Source organism: Malaclemys terrapin, chromosome 10 (genome assembly GCF_027887155.1).
Source record: "Malaclemys terrapin pileata isolate rMalTer1 chromosome 10, rMalTer1.hap1, whole genome shotgun sequence".
NCBI classification, from domain to species: domain Eukaryota; kingdom Metazoa; phylum Chordata; order Testudines; family Emydidae; genus Malaclemys; species Malaclemys terrapin.
The window spans coordinates 25,740,149-25,760,830 of NC_071514.1; the positions used below are offsets into that span (position 1 = coordinate 25,740,149).

The following is a 20,682-nucleotide window of genomic DNA, read 5'->3' on the forward strand; positions in this document are numbered from 1 at the left end:
GTGCCGCCTGTAAGTTGTTGACCTTTGCAGGCACATCTTTGGAGGGCTGACCCACTGGCTAAGTCACACACAGTCTGAAATGGACTAATCCCTTCCGGGGTGACAAAGGTCCAACAAGGACTATCGCTGTGCCCTTTTTGGTGTCTGTAGCCCTGTCTCTGAGCAGTTCTCAGCCCCTTCTGGGCTAGCTTTAAGCCTGTCTCTGCCTGTTCTGGAGCACTACCCCCAGGGCTTTCTCCCTGGAGACTCTGTGTCCTCAACAGTTGTCTAGTGTCCCAGCTCTCCAGCCAGGTCACTCCTTAACTTCAGTCCCCTTCTGGGGGTGGGTGGTAACAAAGAGTTCACCAGATAGTGTGTCTGCCCTTATCAGGGTCTTCAGCCCTGTCCCTGAACCCTTTAAATTCCAGCCCTTTGCTTGGGCTGTAAACGAAACTTGTCCCCTTCTTGAGGATTTGGCCACTTCACTAGTGGCCAGTGGGGGAACCCGGGCTTGTTTACTGTTCTGGGTCCCAATCCAGGGAGCTTATAAACAGTAGCCACATACCACTGTCTCTTGTTCACTGCTGCTATTCCCTGAGCCTCTTCCCACATAGCCCCTTTCTCTTCCCCCTTACCTCGGTGCTGAAGTTCTCAACTCCTCTTCTTTCACATTAAATACCACTGCCACCAGAACCCATTTTCTGGTTCTCCCGTGAGCTCCAGAAAAGAGCACCCTTCCTTGCTCCTCTGGTCACAGTAAGGCACTGACATGCTTAGGCCCTACAGCTACTTTTAACTGAGCCTGCTGTACTCTGATTGGCTACTTCTCTGCAATTTTTCTAGACAGGCCTAAGGGATCCATCTTTGCTGCTCCTTTCCTGGCAGGGCCGGCTCCAGGGTTTTGGCCGCCCCAAGCAGCCAAAAAATTAAAAAAAAAAAAAAAGCCGCGATCGCGATCTGCAGCGGCAATTCGGTGGGAGATCCTTTGCTCCGAGCCGGAGTGAGGGACCGTCCGCCGAATTGCCGCCGAATAGCTGGTGGCTCTCCGGAGTGGCCGCCCCAAGCACCTGCTTGACAAGCTGGTGCCTGGAGCTGGCCCTGTTTCCTGGGGTGGGGTGTGATAGAACCAGGAGGCTTCAGCCGGAGGCCTCAAAGGGCCCAATACACTCTGTCACATAGACCCATCGTGTGAAAGGAAGCGTGAAGTTAGAGGTTTATTACATTGTCAAAATGCTATGGTGTTGGTGTCTAACTGCATGGTGATAACAATCAGTACTTGACAGAGGATTCAAGGTAGGAGTTGCTTGATCTTCGGCCTTGTGTGATTTGTATGAGACACTTTGGGAATACCTATCAAGGAGAATCTATGTGAATCTCTCATATTATTTATTTTGTGACCCTGAGTTCTCAATTAAAATATAAGTGTGCTGTGGAGAATATTACAACCATCTGCTATATAAATTCAGGATGGAGAAAAGGATTAATTTAGTGTCTGGCAATGGGAACAAGGCATCTTGAACTAACACCACGTGGCTATCTAGCCTGAGAGAGTTACTGATTGAACTCTGTGTTTGAGCATTGGAGACTGTTTCCATAACTGGATCTGGAAGCTGAAAAAGACCTTGGACTGATTTCCGCTTCTCAGATCATCCACAGACAGTTGGAATATATGCCTGAATGTCTCCTGGACACCAGAATTTAGCAGTTAATGTTCTAAATAGGCCAGTACAGATGGAACCATTGGTGACAAACCAAGAGAGGTTACTAGGTTCACAATAAATGGATTATCCACTGGCCCAAAAATCTCATGTAAATAACCTAGAGAGGTAATTGTCTGTTCCATTCTGCTAGAATAGTGGCTTGTCTGTGGTTTGAGGTGTCAGTTCCATCCACCCAGCCCCCACAAAGTTACCTTCACAAAAGCCAGTTACTCAAGCTTTAAGCAGGGATGGGTGAATTTCACTGTAACTGAACAAAAACCCTCAGCACTTACTGCTTGAAAGCTAGATGGCTCAAGAGTCATGTAAGATAGAGCCATTTGCATATTTAAAATCCAGCCAAAATTGATAGTAGTAACTATCCGACAGCTATCAGAGGGGTAGCCGTGTTAGTCTGAATCTGTAAAAAGCAACAGAGGGTCCTGTGGCACCTTTGAGACTAACAGAAGTACTGGGAGCATAAGCTTTCGTGGGTAAGAACCTCACTTCTTCAGATGCAAGACTGAAGACTGACTTGCATCTGAAGAAGTGAGGTTCTTACCCACGAAAGCTTATGCTCCCAGTACTTCTGTTAGTCTCAAAGGTGCCACAGGACCCTCTGTTGCTTTTTATCCGACAGCTATTGCACTGACCTATGTGAAATGATTTGGTGATCCCAGTTCAGTTCCCTGTCACAGATACCACCCTCATAGTAGACATTCTTAATGGCAGTCAGTCACAGCAGAGGTGCTTTGGGCTGAATCTGCATGAAGACTGCACTACCTTCTCACTTTTAGATGTGGTTCCTTGAGGCATATTGTCATGACAGTTTTGGGGAATCTTGTACTTCCTATCCAATCTCTACCTGTGCTGTGGATCAGCATAGAGATGCCATTTCCACAATTATCATTTTTTTACGTTTTAAGAGTGCTGAATTTAGTAAGTCTTTTAAAAAAACAAAAACAAAAAAACCCGCTATCCACAACTTGGTCTAAGAACAAGCAAATTACATGAAAATTTTATTTGGAAATCAGTATTTTGCATAATTGCATTAAACAGTATGTATGGTGTATTTTGTAAACAAGTCTGCAGTTGACAACAATTTGTTCCTAACGTGATCCAGTTTGAATCAAAGCAAATAAAAATCAGTCATATTTCATAGAAGTATTTATAAGTTAAGGGTATTAAATGTGACTATTTAAATTCACAGAAGCCCAGATCAGATTTCTTAAGGCAAAGCTGCGTGTTATGCAGGAGGAGCTGGATAGTATAGTACGTGAATGTAGTAAAAAGGTAAGAATTGAGTGTTCTTATTCAGTAGAGACTGAACATGTTCCCCTTCCATTTAACACTGTTGTTAATTCGGCTATATTAGGATACATAGTGGGATGCTATAGCTTCAGTTATTAGACAGTGAGGGTTCTACATAACTATTTTTCCTCTTTATGAATCCAGAGCCTAGAATATCGTTTTCTGTGTTTCATACATATTTAATCTTTAGTCTAAAGATTTAAAAGTATAATTTAAAAAAATTCATAGGATGTTTTAAACCATCATATTCTGTGTGATCCAATTTTTAGGCAAGGAGCAGTTTTCAAAACAGAGTATATTACACTTGTACTGCGTGATCTGTATGACTGACTGCCCATTTCTGGTGCTATTTAAGGTGTTAGAAGGTGCAAAACCCTAAATGGTTTGGGGCTAGTTTACCTTAGAGATCACCTCTCTCCCAGTGCAATTCTGTGATAGCTATGATAACTAAGATTCTTCTTCAATTGGTTGTAGACAAATATTGCACTCAGATGCATGCATGCCAAGTGTGCTGAAGTGGAGAACTTTGCTTAGCAGTACCTGTCAGGGTAGTGGTTGCATTATCTGGCCCTCATAGCAACCCCTTCGAAGGCTATATAAGGTCAGTGGCACTCCGACCCCCCTCGGTTCCTTCTCACCGCCCACAGCTTGTGTTGGAGCTTCCAGTGCAGATTTTACATCACACTTTCTGATGACAACAGTGAGATTATCTGTAAATAGTTAATTAGTAGTATCCTTGTAGCTATTAGTGTAGGAATTACTTCCATTTATAATGTTACATGATGCTGTGCCCTCACCAGGATTTAAGCACTGTCTTTTGTATGGGGTGGCTATCCCCCAAAGTGATCCTCCACATGTAATGTTTGCTCTGTCTAGGAGAGGGGCATGTTAAGGAAAAGTTCTCCATTTGTTGTTTCTTTAAGGAAAGAATTCAGGTTGCTCAGGACTTACGTTTAAAACAGCACAGCATGGAACATGCCATAAAGTCAGTTTTGGCCCTGGGGCCCTTTGCAGATCATCAGGGCTGTCAGTCTTCTGAGCTGGTGCGGACCCCTGATAGGCTGCCAGATCCAGATTCTTCTCCTTGGAGAAGACGACACTGGTCCCCTTCCCCTGGTGCCCTGAGGAGTAGAACTCATAAAAACTAATCAGAGTCATTCCAATGCTCAGAGAGACTCTTTCTTCTCTTCTTGGAGTGCTATTCTGGCCATCCTCATTGGTCTTCTTTGAGCCATTAGCAACTTGATCCATTGTCTCTCCTTTCCTAAAAGACAGTCGTTCTTGTTGCTGTAACTTCCACAAGAAGAGTCAGTGAAATTCAGGCCCTTATGGCAAAGCCTCCCGTACACAGTCTTCTAAGACAAAGTTTTCTTGAGGCTACATCCAAAGTTTTTGTCCAGAGTAGTTTCACCTTAACCTGGTTATTTATTTACCTGTATTTCCTAAGCCGCACTCAAATGCAGATGAATAACAGCTTCATATGTTAGATGTGAGGTGGTGCCTGGTGTTCTATCAGGAAAAGACCAAATCATTTATTCATCAAGTTGACTTTTTGTCTCTTATGTGGATGGAATGGAAGGGCAGGTGGTCTCTGTGCAGACAGTTGCCAGGTGGATAACTTCCTGTATTACTACAGCTTATGAAGTAGCTCAGACCATGCCCCTACAGATGTTATAGGGTCATTTGACAAGGCCTCAGGCCAAATTGATTGCATTTGTCAGCAATGTTTCAATATTGGATGTTTGTAGGGCTGCACCATGGTCTTCTGTACATACTTTTGAGAAACATTATGCAATTACTATGGCATCAAGTCAGATACAAACTTTGGGAAGGCAGTTCTGCAGTCACTATTTCAATAGACTCTGAGCCCCACTTTGTACTAGTGAAATACATGTCTGCAACCATTAAAAGGAAAAAAATATACTGTTACTGTTCTTCAAGATGTGGGTGAAGACTGTATTCCATGAACCACCCTCTGTCCCTTCTGTATCAGTTTCCCATCTTAGAGTCCAGTGCAAAGGAATTGATGGGGGTTGGGGCAGTACCACCCTTATATTGCTCTGGGTGTGATTCTCTGGCCCTTATAGCCCCACCAACACCAGGAAGAGATAGGTCTACTTGACTGGGGACTCCTTACTAAGAAAAACAGGTGGGCTTTTCACCAGAACTGATCCAGAAAATACAAGGGTGTGCTATCTGCTGGGAGCTAAGACATGGGGTGTGGACCCGAAGCTGAAGAGAATCCTAATGGGAGCAGGAAAGAATCCACTGATCCTCCTTCTGAAGAACAAATGATACTGGTAGATTCTCTCTGAGACACATCAAGGAAGACTATGCCAGCGTGGGGAAGATGCTTAAAGAAATGGAAGCTCGGGTGACTTTCATCATGATTCTACCCCTCCTTAGAGGAGGAGAATGAAGGAGAGACAATATGATGATCAACAGATGGTTCAGGCAATGGTTCTATAGGGGAGGGCTCTGGGATGTATGACCACCGGGAGGTATTCGTGGACTGAGGATTGTTCTCATGGGATGATCTCCACCTGAGCAGAGAGAGAAATAGGCTCCTGCCTCTAGCCTCAGCCCCTAGCTGAGTCTCCTGCTCCCGGCCCCAGCCTCAGCCCCTGGCCACGGGCTCCAGAAGGGAATTTGGGTGCAGGAGGGGGCTCGGGGCTGGGGTATGGGCTCTGGGAGGGAGTTAGAGTGAACGAGGGGGTTCCGACCTGGGGCAGGGGGTTGGGGTGGGGGTGCAGGGTCTGGGAGCAAGTTAGGGTGTGGGAGGGGGTTCCAACCTGGGGCAGAGAGTTCAGGGTGTGGACTCTGGCCAGGCGGGTCCCGATCGGCAGTGCAGCGGGACTAAGGCAGACTCCCTGCCTGCCCTGGCTCCGTGCTGCTCCCAGAAATAGCTGGCATGTCCAGCCCCTAGGTGGCGGCGCGGCCAGGCGGTTCTGAATAGTGCACGCTGTCTGTTCCCGCAGGCGCTGTCCCTGCAGTTCCCATTGGCTGTGGTTCGGCAGGGACATGCCGTACACTTCCATGAGCTGCGCGGAGCTAGGGCAGGCAGGGAGCCTGCCTTAATCCCGCTGCGCCGCCGACCAGACTTTTAACAGCCCAGTCAGCAGTGCTGACCGGAGTCTCTAGGGTCCCTTTTAGACTGGGCGTTCTGGTCGTAAATCGGACGCCTGGCAACCCTATGTATAAGTAGCATACAGGATATCATAACGTATAATTTTTACTGTTTGTTGAAGTTTGGGATATAGCAGAAGGCCGATTTCCTCTCAAGGAGGTTCATGTTAGTATGTTTGTTTGTTTTTTTCAGGGGTATGGGGCAGTTTTGTTCTCTTAAAAGTTGAAGAAACTTTCTCCTCAAACACTTTTGGATGTGGCTTGATTTTTTTCCCCAAGTCTTTTGACTTGTCTGTATTAACACTGATTTATAAGACAATATTCATGATATTTCATACTCTAAAGGAAAAAAATGATTTCTAAGTCATAACATTATTTAAAATACGGATGTAATTTGGTAAATAGGACATGAAAATTCAGCTGTTGCTGTATACCATTTGATTTTAAAATAAACATGAATTTGGGTATTTGAGGTATCCAAGAATATGAGCTGTGATTGTAACTCAAAAATCAATGATCTCACTAAAAGTTGGGAACTGATTACTTTTTTGTAATTGTGATGAAAATTCAGAGTATCCACCCTTTAATTCTCTTAGTGAGATTTTTTTTTAAAACATTTATTTATATACATTCTCACAAATATGTTACTATTCTCAATTTACTTTGTAGAACATCTACATGGCTTTACTATACACGTTATTCTATAACTAGTGATGGCTATCACAGTATTGTGCTGTGATCTTCCGTGCCTTGAACCTTAAATTACTGAAGTTTTATTTAAAGCATATATCTAATTTGGCATATTGTTCAAATAAGACTAGACAAAATTTGGTAGAAAATTAAAATTTAGTGAAGTGTTGACTAAGAGCAAAATTTAAGATTATTATTATTTTTTTGTTTTGTTAACCAAACTGGATTGTGAACTCCACTGTGAGTTATCAGGTATTGCTTATGAGAGAAATAATTTTTAAAAAGTTTTTAAAACAACAAGACACCAGTGATCACAACAATATCTGCAAAAAACATGTACTAATGACTCCATATTAAGTTGTAGAAAAATGCTTTCTCATCCTAACACGTTCTTAAAACATTCATTGATTTCTAAATTTACAAATTATTGACTGACAGGATGATGAGAATCGGAATTTAAACTCTCGGGTTAAAGAAACTGAGGAAGAACATGCTAGACTCCAGCGAACAGTCAGTACTCAACAGTTTCAAATTGAAAAGTACAAAATGCTGTCAGAGGAAGCTAACAGGAAAAGTGAAGGATTACAGCAACAGCTCACTGCAGTAGAAAAGGTAATGCAGTCATTCATTTCATTTCCTTAGCCTTAGTTGAAGGAAAAAATATATAATTGCCACAAGTACATCCTTTACCTGAATTGCTTTACAGCAGGGCCAGCCTTAGGGAAAATGGCACCCTCCGCAAACTTGTATTTTGCCCCCCCCCCAATCACTCCTGGCCCCCATGGGCTCCCTGGGCTTCCCCTCTGGGCCTGGCTGCCTCCCCCAGTGTTTAATTTGTATTGAAAGATGCCAGAAGCTAGAGCTCAGCCCTGGCACAAATTAAGCACTGGCACGGGGGCCTGATACTGCCAGGTGCTGGCGCCCAGCTCTGAAGGCAACGCCATCACCAGCAGCACAGAAGTAAGGGTTGCATGGTATATGGTGTATTGCCACTTTTCTGCGCTGCTGCTGTGGCTTGTGGTGCCTGATTCTCGGCGTGTGGCTCAAGGTGGGCTTCGCGCTGTCACATGGGGGCCGCATCTTGCCAGAGCCCATGGCCCTCCTGGCTCAGCCAGGGTGCCATTACAGATTTGGGGGGAGGAAACTTTAATCATGATTCCAGGGACTTCTGAGGCACCTGAAAACTCTAAGATTTTCTGCAGATAACTTAGGAATTAGCTTACAGGAGCACTGCATCTAATTGTTATATAAATTTATATATATACAAACTCCAATTAAGCCACGTTTAAAGTTTATATGTAAATTTAGAACAATCAGGAGATAATACAGCAAGATATTCCCAATCCCAAGCCTTGAGGTATCAGTTCTAGAACTTTAACACAGATATCAGAAACAAACATTTGATACTTTGTACACTATCTTTATTAGAGATACATACAAATAAATAAAATCTGCTTAAAATCTGTGTTAATGCTATTATCTACTCTTTCAGTCAATTGTTTTTAACTAAAAACATAATTTTAACATATGTTATTAAGGTTTTTTCCTCTTTTATTAAGAAAGGGAATTTATTTTTCTAATTATTTTGGCATTTATGTTTACCGATCACAATTATGTATGTGACTCACTAACATTTGACTCCATCATTGCAATTGGTATCATAGCTGGAACTGCATTTATTTTCATGCAGATTTTAAGTTTTTTTTACAGATATAACTAAAAATACAATTTGAAAATAAGCAACTTTCATTTGCCCAGTATCTAAAGTTATGTGTTTAGCTAATGTTTTTTAAACTGTCACTGCTAAGGTTAGTACAAGCTAAAGTTACATTCTAGAAGGACACTATTATTTGATTGTACCACTTTAAATAATGAATGAGAAAGCACAATATGATGATAAAAGTAATAATGATAATTACTCCAGCCAGGAGAGGTTAGGCATTTTAGAACTCACTACTCAAAGAATTAAATGTAAGCATGAGAAAGAAATAAAATTATGAAATGCACAGACCAGTCAAAAAAATAAAATAGCACTTTGAAAGAATAAAATTACAGAGATTTTGCATTGCAGAAAGTACCAACAAGTAACAACAACAATATAAGTATGTGTTGGGAGGATGAGTGTGAAACAGCATGTGTGAGCTGGGGCACTGTGTGAGACTGCACGCTGCCCCTTTAAGAGAGCTGCACTCACCAACCTGAAGGAAAGCTCTATCAGACACTGCAACAGCCGCCAGCAGCTCCCTCCCTCTCTTGGTGAGCCTCTCTCTTTCTCTCTCTCTCTGTGGAGATGGGGTACATAGGCAGGGAACACCTTGACATCAGCACCCTCCTCCCTCCCTCCCTCCCCCGTACAGCAAAGGGGAAGCTTCCAGGAGCAGTTTGCCAGGGGCGGCTCCAAAGCAGGGGGCAGAGCCGCGGGGTTGCAGATGCTAGCAGAGCAGCAAGGGGGAGGCGCACCCCTGCTCCAGAGGCTCCCCGTTTATAACAGCATCTCTGGGCTTTCGCCCAGTTTGCCCCTATGTAAGGCCGGCCCTGCTTTACAGTCAAATCTGCAGTTAACATACTGACTTCTGCTTATACTGATGCTGTACATTTTGATTTAAAGATAGTGTCTAGTCAGCCAATTTTTTAAAAAAAGATTGAATAGTTTTAGATTTTCTCCCAGACTCCCCCAACGGTTTTAAGGTTTTACAATCACATTTTCCTATATTTAATTTTTTCCCCTCATTCTTGTGTAGAACATCCCTAGAGGCAGGTACATGGTGGTGGAAGGGTGTATGTGTGTGTGCACTTGCTTTGTTTTTATTTTTTGGTAAATTGACTGTGTCCCTTTAAAATAATCACACTCCGATTTTAAGGAATCAAAACCAAACCAACCTGGCTCCAAGTACAAGCCACATATGCAAAGTTGTGAAGTGCCTGGTTATACCAGATGGCCCACATACACAGCTTTGTTTGTTTGGAACTTAAGCTAAGAGCAGCATGTGTTTTTTTTCTTTAATTATTCAGAGCTGGAGAGGTCGATTTTAAAATCAAACATATCTGAACAACCTAGAGAAAATTATCTAAAAAAATGATTAAATGAAAACTGAACACATAACTTGGAGCCTAAACCACGTGTCCTTGGTACAAAACAGGGGTCGGCAACGTTCGGCACGCGGCTCGCCAGGGTAAGCACCCTGGCGGGCCGGGCCAGTTTTATTTACCTGCTGACGTGGCAGGTTCGGCCGATCGTGGCCCCCACTGGCCGCGGTTCACCATCCCGGGCCAATGGTTTTGTCAGGAATGAGAATATTCCATTTTTGGAGGAAAATAGTAATGTGTAAAGTTCTCTTTAATTTACAAGTATGATTTTCAATGTTCTAGGGAATTAGCATTTATATTTTTAATCATAAACTTAATTTTAACTACCAGTAAACATGGATTTAAAAAATCATTCTTGTTTTTAAATAGTTAAATCTCTTACAGAGTTGATCTTTTGGTTTTGAAAGCTATTTGTTCTTTGGCAAAGTTTGTAGTACATTATTCAAGACTAATTAATATTTAATTAAAGAGAGATGAATTGTAGATATGTTTCAGAAAATTTGGCTGAATATCATAAGCTGAGTCTGCACTATGTTGATCACAGATATTGAAGACTGACATCTTTGGAGTCTAGAGAGTCTGTATATGTGGGTTGGGATAGCATGAGTTTTAACCTCTGTTTTATTTTTGTGCCTTTGGCTTCATTTCTCTAACGTAAAACTTTTCTTTTAATTCTCTGCACCCTTAGCAAGTGAAGAGCTTAACGTCTAAAGAAGTATATTATTATACTATAGTATATTCTTGGTTTTGTCTCTGTTTCAATGTCCCAAACTTATCGTATTCATATGTGTGTACAGTGGATGACACTTGATATTGATTGTCCAGATGAATTTTAAAAGCTACTTTAAAATCCAGGTAATCTTTGTATGGTTGGTAATATTTAAGCCATACAGAAATGAGGTTGTGATGGATATTTTCTTGATCCTGCTTAGCTCCCCAGCAACTTTTGAGGTTTCTTTGCTTCCTCAGCTGCTCTTCTGTGTGTATGTAGACAGAGACTCACCAGCTGGCTTCCATCCTCTGTGCTGCTATACCTCACCTAAAATAATTTTAGCAACCTTCTTGTTTGTTCTGTTCTAGAGAGGGATGGTATTAAACTTCAAGGGGATGCTACCTCCTTCCCTGGAATAGGCACTACAATTGAATTCTGCTACTCCCCAAACCCTCTGCAAATGTCACTTCCTCCCATTCTCTTTCACTCATTAATTCTTGATGAGTGAACTCTGTACTCTCAGGGAGAATGAGTGGTATGGATACATGGGATGGGAGACAGAAACTTCTGAGTTCTGACTCCTTTAATTTCCTTTGGGCAAGTCACTTTACTCTGCCTCTGTAAAGGAGTTGATAATGCTTGTGTGCCTCTCAGGGCTGTGGTGAGGATTAACTGTTTGCAAAGCACTCTGAAGATAAATTTCTGTAAGTGTTCATTGTTATCTGCCTAGTGGGGAGAGAATTCATGAGCAGTGTAGCCATGGAATCATTGGCACTAAATACCTCCTTGCACTTGTTCACATTTATCGAATTTAGGGGCCACAAAATACACCAGGACTGTGAAGAAAAGGAAGAAATTTTAGACCCTTAATTTGCCAAAACTGTCTACACCAGCAGCCCCCAAACTTTTGAGGGTCATGCCCTCCCTTACACCTGTCTGCACCCTCTCCACCTCCCACTGTAGTTGGGGCTGGGAGTGGAGCTCCAGCTCCAGGGATGGGGGTGGGGGATGAGGACAGGGGCAAGGGTGCCAAGGCTGGGGTCACAGCTGGGGGTGGGTCTGGGACTGGGAGCGGAGCCAAGTCTAGGGGTGGAGCCACACCCAGGTTGCGGTAGGGACAGGCAGCCAGGTGTGGCTCTGCTCCCGGTCTTACGCCCCAGCCTCAACCCCAGTCCAGGAACGGAGCTGCGGGCGAGGCTGAGGGCTGATGCAGGGCCGGGAGCAGAGCTGTGCTAATGGTGGGGACAGGGACAGGCCTGGGGCTTGGAGCCGGGGATGTGGGTGGGGGTGGGACCAGAGCAGAGCTGGGGGTGGGGTGGGACTGGGTGGCGCTCACTCCCTGTCCCCTTGAGGACTGGCCCAGGTCCTGCATGCTCCCTGGATGTTCCTCCACATCCCCCTAGCGGGGTACGCCCTATACTTTGGGGGCCTCTGGTCTACACAAACACACACACAGAGGTCTGAATGACTAGAATCCCAGACACAAATTAAGACACAAATTCGCCTTAAGAAGGCGAAAACTGACTCAAGAACAATCTAATGAACAGTGGAGATAAGCAGGGTGATTTGGTCCTTGATCTCACTTTAGCCAAACCCCAAAAATCTCAGCAACCACGCACCGCACCGTAACAACTCTAACTCAGGAACCAACCCATGCAACAAACCTCGATGCCAACTCTGCCCACATATCTACACCAGCAACACCATCACAGGACCTAACCAGATCAGCTACAACATCACCGGCTCATTCACCTGCACGTCCACCAATGTTATATATGCCATCATATGCCAGCAATGCCCCTCTGCTATGTACATTGGCCAAACTGGACAGTCACTACGCAAGAGGATAAATGGACACAAGTCAGATATCAGGAATGGCAATATACAAAAACCTGTAGGAGAACACTTCAACCTCCCTGGCCACACAATAGCAGATGTAAAGGTAGCCATCTTACAGCAAAAAAACTTCAGGACCAGACTCCAAAGAGAAACTGCTGAGCTCCAGTTCATTTGCAAATTTGACACCATCAGATCAGGATTAAACAAAGACTGTGAATGGCTTTCCAACTACAGAAGCAGTTTCTCCTCCCTTGGTGTTCACACCTCAACTGCTAGCAGAGCACCTCATCCTCCCTGATTGAACTAACCTCGTTATCTCCACACTGATTTATACCTGCCTCTGGAGATTTCCATTACTTGCATCTGAAGAAGTGAGGTTCTTACCCACGAAAGCTTATGCTCCCAATACTTCTGTTAGTTTTAAAGGTGCCACAGGACCCTCTGTTGCTTTTCCCAAAAATTTAGTGGACTTCAGATTCTACTTCTAACCCACTGCTGTTGAACTTCAGAGTGTGATATGCCTTCATATGAAACACCTCTGGGATGCATGTTACTCATAAGACACATTCCTGTGCCCATTTTTGTGCCCTCTCCCCCCCCCCCCCCCCGAATGTCTGTTCTGGCTGTTGTGAATATTGATATCTAAGGCCTCTGCGTTGTCCCTTTTAAGACTGCTCTGCTGCTGAGTAGTTTTAAAACCATTATCTGGCAAGTATCCCCTATGCTTTTACCTTAGTGGTTTTTGAGCATGCTCAGCTGATTGTCTTTCAACATTATTTTTGGCCACCTATAGTTGTAAGAGCAAATGGAGAGATTGAACTCTTTTGTTAAAGTAACTGTAGAGGGGCAGTGGAAAGCATTTTTTTTTTAAATTAAACTAAATTAGGCTATGCTAAACAAAAATATTTAAGAAAAAAATCTGAAAAGACCTAATGCAGTAATTCCCCCCCCCCCTTCTTCAGATACTTAATTGGGAAACAGAAATCAGTAGTTAAAAATTGTTTATGAAGGATTTGCAGAAATCCTGGTTACTTAGAACTTTATTTTTTATTAATTTTTGTAGCATTAGTTGACAAGATATGAAAATACAATACAACCTTACTGATAGATCTGCAAAAATCCCACTGCATTCTATTACTCTCTGGAGTCAATGTCAAACAGAACATTCAAAGAGCATTTAACCATCCTTTTGTTACATCATTAGGTTAGCCAATAGCTTACATACTGTGCAAGTGATATACAGGCAGTCCCTGGACTTACGACGCAATTGGATCCTGAAAATTGCATCGTACGTCAAAATGTCATAACTCGGAACTGCAATCCACTCCATTGCAGGACTGAGTGTTATAAACTCGAAACCAATGTCGTAAGTCGACTCAGGGTGTCAATTCAGAAACGTCGTAAGTGCCATTCGTTGTAAGTTGAACATCTTAAAGTCGAGGACTGCCTGTATCCTTTTATGCTGCCAGGTTCTGAAATGCTCTACTCCAAAAGATAGAATTTCACTTTAATGTGAAGTGGAGTATATGGCACTGAAGACTGAAACAAGCAATTGACCTTATTCAGAGCTCTGCCATCTTAACATAAGAGAAGAGATGGTGATGCTATGAAGAGGAGCAGACTGTGTTGTTTGTTTACTGCCTGAATCTATATTTCCAAGTTATCTTACCTGAAAATGTGTGTACGTTCCAGAGGTAAAAAAAGTGAATCCTACCTCAGTATTGTATATGACCTGTTCACTGACACAACGTAGTGTAGCAAAACCACTCTATTTGTCCAAAATCTTGGGGGAAGGAAATTTGGCAGTAGAATCTAGGTGGTTTAGTCAGACACACATTTCTTTTCTAGATTTCACATCTTCCTGTTCTCTGGGTCCAGCCTGGAGAAGTCAAGGATCCTTCCACTATCCATATGATCCAGTGTTAGTTTGCCACAATGCTTTTCTATACAGATTTGTCATTCAGACACTTACATAATCAAGTCATTCATCCTATAGAGCTTCATTAAGGATAGCTTTCTAACACAAATGGCACACATTTAAAAAAAACACCACTACAACCTCTTGGCCTCAGCAGGGTTGATATCAGAAATATGAAAAAGTGGGGCAATTCCCAAAAAGACACAAATTCAGGGAGCAGACTTAATACTTAAGACATTACTCTCTTTTATCTTTTGGTTAAATGATTTAGCCTTTCTCTAGTTATTACTTTACAAAACCTGACTCTGCTTTTGTAGAGACATCTCATCTTTCACGTGAGTAACAAGAGTTGCCATTTCTGCCAGACTACCATATGTTCTTGTCTCCTTCTGCTTTGTCTTAGTCTGTTAGTTTCATCCTTCGATCTCTATCTTTTACTCTGCTCTACATATCACCACCTTTGCCTCATCCCCTCACCTTCTCCCCACTCACAGCACTATCAAATAGTAGCATCAGAAGGAGAGGCCGTTCTAGTTCTGTCTTTCAGACTAGACAGCACACCAAGTTGTCTCAAGGGGATTTAAGTGTTGCAACATTGATTCAGTGTCACTGGCCCATGGTGCATTCCTCTGGTCTCATTGATCCCTGTCTTAGTATTCAGATAGAAGAATTTCTAGAGGGGGGTGGGAAAGAAAGCAAGGTAGGAGTCAGAACTATTCTAGCACTGTAAAAGTAGGAGATGTGAAGTCCGATTCTACTGCAGGGCCAAACAAGATCAAACAGGCTTTCTGCCATGTTTCTTGCTCTGTGTTGCTTATAGGGGGATTCATTGGTTTACCATTATTCAACACACTTTTTTTAATTTATTTAGGAACTAGAGAATCTAAAGCGCATACAAAAGCAGGCTTCTACCAGTCAGAGTGCTACAGAAGTTCGCTTAAATAGGGCTCTTGAGGAAGCAGAAAGGTATAAAATGGAGCTGAATAAACTGAAGCAAAGCAATAAGGTACAGTAGTGGTTTAAAAAAATAAACTGATTTAAAAGTATAACCCCCTGTTGAAAAATGCTTTAAAGATCACCAAAGGGCTCGATCATGTAATAAGTGAGCACTCTCAAATAATGGATGGCAATAAGAGTTTTGAGGGGGTTTTGTCTTTCATAGACAATCCAAAGCTGGAAGAAGTTATTCAGGCAATTAGAATACTGTAACAAATCAGTTGAGTATCTGGACAAACGTTCTAGCTGTATAGAGAATATTGCAACCCCTGTTGAAAAATGTCATATTGGTTATATAAAGTGTAGTGCTGGAGTTTGTCTCTCCTCCCTCCCCAGCGCCCCAATCTGCTTGATTAGATTAGATTCTACATGATTAGAAATGGAAGGGGACAAATATTATATTTCACTTATAAGTGAAATAATTCATGTTGGCAAAATTTGGCCATGTAACTGCAAAGCAGTTTATTTCTCTTGAATATCTATGTTGTCTTATGTCTAGAAAAAACATAGCTAGGGAGTGTCTCTCTCTACTACACTGGACTGTCAGACGTTGGCATGTGGTAGGAAGACGTTTAACTATTTGGAAATCCATCTCTACAACACACAAATTCTGGTTGATCTTATGGAATTACGAAATGTTACTATGAAAAACAACTGTATCATGAATGCCTTTATATCTGTCCAGCATTACTGACAGGCCAGGCACCAGGTACACTCCAGAGTGAGGAAAGGTACTTAAGGATAACGACAGTGCTTTGACCACACAAAAGTTATGAGAGAGTAACTGCATCCCGGAGGGAGGGTTATTTTGGAGCGGTGGAAGGTTATCAAGAAATGAAATAAAGGAAGACAGGCATTGGAAAGGGGCATATAAAATAGGGAATCACACGAGGAAGTGCTGAGAAGGTGAGAGAAAGGTCTCTCAAGCTGGGGAAGGTGAGATTCCATGACATGAGCAAGAAGCTACCCAACATGAGGCAGGGGAAACCATGCACTCACCCCCACCCCAACTCCTAAGGAAGGAGTAACCTAATGAAGAAAAATGCATGCAGGGTTTATTTTCTATATGATCTGTATTTATGTGCTTTATATGATTAAGTAAAAGAGCAATAATGCATTGGATTTGTGCAAAGCATTGTGTGCGTTATATGCTTCACAATTATGATGAGCCTTGAGAAGGCGTTGAACTGTAAACCAGAAGATTCACACCTTTGAGGTGGAAGTTCTGGGAGAGGGTGTGTTGTTAGGTATGAGCAAGTGTCAAGAGTCACCCTAGCACCCATGCGCTAGGCATCTGAACAGTGGGTTCCTTCTCTCAGACGGGGGTGCCAGCTATTCTGCACCCCAAGTGTGCCTACAGTTCCCAAGATTAGGGCAGTGGCCTGACGCCATTCAGGCATTGGAGGCTTAAATCAGGGGATCCAGAGGCTTGAATTCCCCTCACAGCAGTTTAGTGGGGGGCTGAAAGGGGGCACCCAAACAGATCTCTGACAGCTTGAAAGAAGAGATACCTCTGTGGACATAGGTATGGATTACAACTGACCATGCATGCCTAAGACACACAGAAACAATGCACATTGTGGTACCAGTATAAATTTTGCTGCCTTAGTAGCGCAGAAGAGAGTTATCAGCTAGATGTGGGGTTTTGTTTGTTTGTTTGTTAAGGGTAGAAGTCAAAAGCTTTGGTAAAAGAATAGTTTTGATGTGTCTTTTTCTCCTTTTGAAATATCACAGATTGCTGGTGCCCATTCTACAGCTAACAGGTTGTTTTTGTCCTCTAGGACATAGCCAACCAAGAGCACAAAAAATTTGAAGAACTAAAAATAGCAAACAAGAGACTGGAGAAACAAAAAGGAGAGCTAATGACAGGTTTCAAGAAACAGCTAAAGTTAATTGATATTCTGAAGAGACAAAAGGTTAGTCTATTAACCTAAAAGGTTAACATCGTTCACTTTTATATATTGATAGAGTTGCACAATACAGGTTGCGAATGCTAATTGTCAAGATTACCATCAGTATTTTTCTGGCAGTAACGTGAACTAACAGATCTGCATCCCCCCAGTTTCCAATAAGTGGTATGTTTAGGCAATGTGGGTTTTTAGGCTTGCTGCTGTTATGGGGGTACAAGTAACATTGCTGGCTTTCTCCTTTTACCAAGAAATCATGAAAACTGGACAGGTCATCTCTTGAATTGATTGTCTTAGCTTTTTGTCCCTGAATTGGAATGTGTTTAGTGCTGCTGAAAGCTGTATTGAGCAGTCCTGAGATCAACGGCCTCTTCCTTCGCTGAGCAAATACAGCTTAGATAGGAGCAGCTTCCCCATGCTGTCCTGACAATGCAGGGAATACCTCTTAAATTGGGAATTATGTAAAATAAAGCTTAGACATGTCAGCACCATGGCCTTTCAGTACTAACATGTTACCTTAATGCGACAATGTTCTGTCCTACATGAGCTATTTCAGAAATTGTGTGGTCTTCTACAGATAACTTTGATTATGTTTAGCCTCCTAATCTATGACAAGAACTTCAATAAGCTTAGGCAAAATAAACTTGATGTATTGCACTCACAGGGAAAGATCGGTTGGATCATTCGTACTATATTCGTATGCCAAATTTGAAAGGGTACAATAGGTGGAAGTAGCCTGCAGGTCAGGAAGTGCGACCACCTTAGGAGTGAGAGAGAGGACATAAATGAAGCTAAATACTATCTGGAAAGAAGGGAGTTGCAATCTGCAGCAGTCAGCTTGCTTGGTGTTCAAAATGATTGCCTCACTAGATTTAGAGGACAGGCTCCCAGAGGAGAATATTTTGGAAAAGGCCTTATTTATAAAAAAGGATACAGGTGGAAGATCCCTTCAGCTTTCCAGAGCTGGAGGCTGGTGTATTATAGGAGTTATAGCTGTCTTTTGTTTCGAACTGATATGTTTATCGATTAAAATTTCAGATCCCTTTTGGACATCAGCTGCTTCTTGTGCTTAATGTTTACCACATCAGACTAATTCCCTAAGAACACAGTTATACTGAAGAAAACTTTTCTGCCAGCAGAAAAAAAAAATCTCAATGGGACATTGATTTTGCAACCTTCAAAAATTAAAATCTAGGACAGATTGTAATTTTCTACTTAAAAACAATTTAAAGTGTAGGGATGATAAAAATATTAATCTCTGTAATATGATCTGAAGCTTAATATGATCTCATCATGGCATTTTTAAGGGGCTTTTACAGGCTTCAATAGCTGCTGCCCATTTGAGTGGTAGGTTGTGTCAGGATGGAGTGTGAAAAAGCAAGGTCCTTATTTTTGTGTGTTTACCACCATTTTTCCCTCTCAACCACCCTGCTAGGAGTTTAAGTAACTATGCTTATTAGTCATGAGAAGACAGCATTTCTGTAAACTATTGAGATTTTGGTAGTTTATGTAATATACTTTTATACCATACTTATGGTCTAGTACAGTATCTTAAGTTAATTGTAGTACTGAAACTGCAGAGACAGACAACCTCTTCAATAGCTCGAAAAGTCATGAAGGCACTAAATCTTGTTTAGTAACCAGTAGTGGGCTCCAACTGTCTCTAAGGCAGTCTGCTTTAGTAACTGCTTTTTTAAAAAAGAAAACTGATATGCACAGATAAAATAGCAGCAGATTCTTCTGTTCTGAATAGTTCCTGTAGTAATCTTAACTGATAAGTATTTTTAGACTGCTCAGAAGAAACATTTTGTCGTCTTAAACATGAATTTAAAAGGTTCCTAGAAATACAAAGCAGAGTTGAATGTTATGTTTTTGAAAGACAATGATTCTCTTATAAAAGCATCTCAGGTGTAGAGAAGTACATATAAGGAAAGGACCAGTGCTTAATTTGTAATGAAAGACAGAAAAAGCCAAACTTCCATCAATGGTGCAACACATACAAAAAGAGAAATCACAATTTTTCTTTTTCTTTTTTTTTTTTTTTTTTTAGAAACCTATTTCATATTCCACTTCTATTTGCATTAAGCTATCTAGGCTACAAATATCTTGATATAGCAAATGTAAAATCATCTTATCTTATACACCTAATTGTTTAACAAAATTAATTTTAATCTTTTATAGATGCATATTGAAGCAGCTAAAATGCTTTCTTTTACTGAAGAAGAGTTCATGAAAGCTCTTGAGTGGGGAAATCCATGATGCAGTGTTCAATGCCTTGGTTTGAAAATCAGTTCTGATTGTATGCTGTTTTGAAAATATATAATGTTTTCACCCCTCAGCTCGCTACTTACCACAAATGTCCAAATAGATAGTTTTAGATTAATCCTGGTAAAATTGTTCAACTTTTAAGAGTTATAATAGGATAAACATTTTAATGTTTGATTGTAAATAGTTTTGTGTTGCAACATACCTTGAAATGGAGTTATTCATCCAACCCTTTAGCTAAGTGGCTAAATGCTCTATATCCTCACTGACTGTAAGGGGTAAAGCAAGCAGTACGGAGAGAACACATTATATACACATCTGTTTTAGTTACCAATTTTCTGTTTTCATACTGATTGGTTGAAACTGTAGTTGAGAAGATGAAAAACACTGTTGTCCAAATAAAAGGTAATGTTTATATATCTCAGAAAACTAAGGTGATAGTTCAAAAACCTCATTAATAGGGAGGAAAATTTTACAACTTGGATATAAAAACAAATTTGATTGTAAAAATAAAAGTTTGGGAACTACGTAGGGACAATGTTTGTTGTTCATTCCGCCTTAGTAGATCTTCACAGTCTTAGCTGGGTTGGAACATTAAATACTTTAGTGGATGTTGGTTGTCTTAATTTAGAGGAAAGTTGATAGCTTGCCATAGATATTAAATCGTGATCTTGATGTCCAATAAAGCATACAAAAATTAGTTTGCTAACATGGAAGTATTGTTTAAAATTGCTTCCGATGACTAGAGGCAAGATCCGATCCCATACCTTTATTTTTAAAAGTGATAAATATGGGTGTCAATGTAAAATGAAAGTCTCTCAATTTTCAGCAATATTTAATAAGTTAAAACGTGCCTCCTGAAATATTTGAAGTTGAATATTTTCTTGACCCCGTCCATTTTCCTAAGTCCTCCTAACATCATATACTGTTCTCAGTCCCATTTGGTTCCTATAGTGTTATCTTTTTCCATATTAAATGCACATGGCTGTGTAAACGTTCGATGAAAGTAATGATCATTCTTAGCATCATTCATTTAGTGTTCTGTACATTACAGTCAAACCTAAAGGGCACAATCAGGAGTGCAGACCCCACTGTGCTAGGCGGTATATAAAGATGTGATGATTTTGTAATCCTATTACAATAATCAAGAATAAA

General features: G+C 41.5%; 1 protein-coding gene across 3 annotated transcripts in view; it reads left to right on the forward strand.

The window, feature by feature from the left end:
- The window catches only part of TEX9 (testis expressed 9), a 41,470-nt gene extending 21,412 nt beyond the window's left edge, over positions 1 to 20,058 (forward strand). The window contains exons 8-12 of one of the 3 annotated variants that reach the window (XM_054042550.1): positions 2,887 to 2,969; positions 7,242 to 7,415; positions 15,231 to 15,365; positions 17,137 to 17,271; positions 19,444 to 20,058. In XM_054042550.1, the coding sequence (XP_053898525.1) occupies positions 2,887 to 2,969; positions 7,242 to 7,415; positions 15,231 to 15,365; positions 17,137 to 17,271; positions 19,444 to 19,521 (605 nt within the window). In that variant the 3' untranslated portion in view covers positions 19,522 to 20,058. The remainder of the gene's footprint in view (positions 1 to 2,886; positions 2,970 to 7,241; positions 7,416 to 15,230; positions 15,366 to 17,136; positions 17,272 to 19,443) is intronic. The other 2 variants (XM_054042552.1, XM_054042553.1) reach the window with 2 other exon arrangements.
- Positions 20,059 to 20,682: the final 624 nt, after the last annotated feature.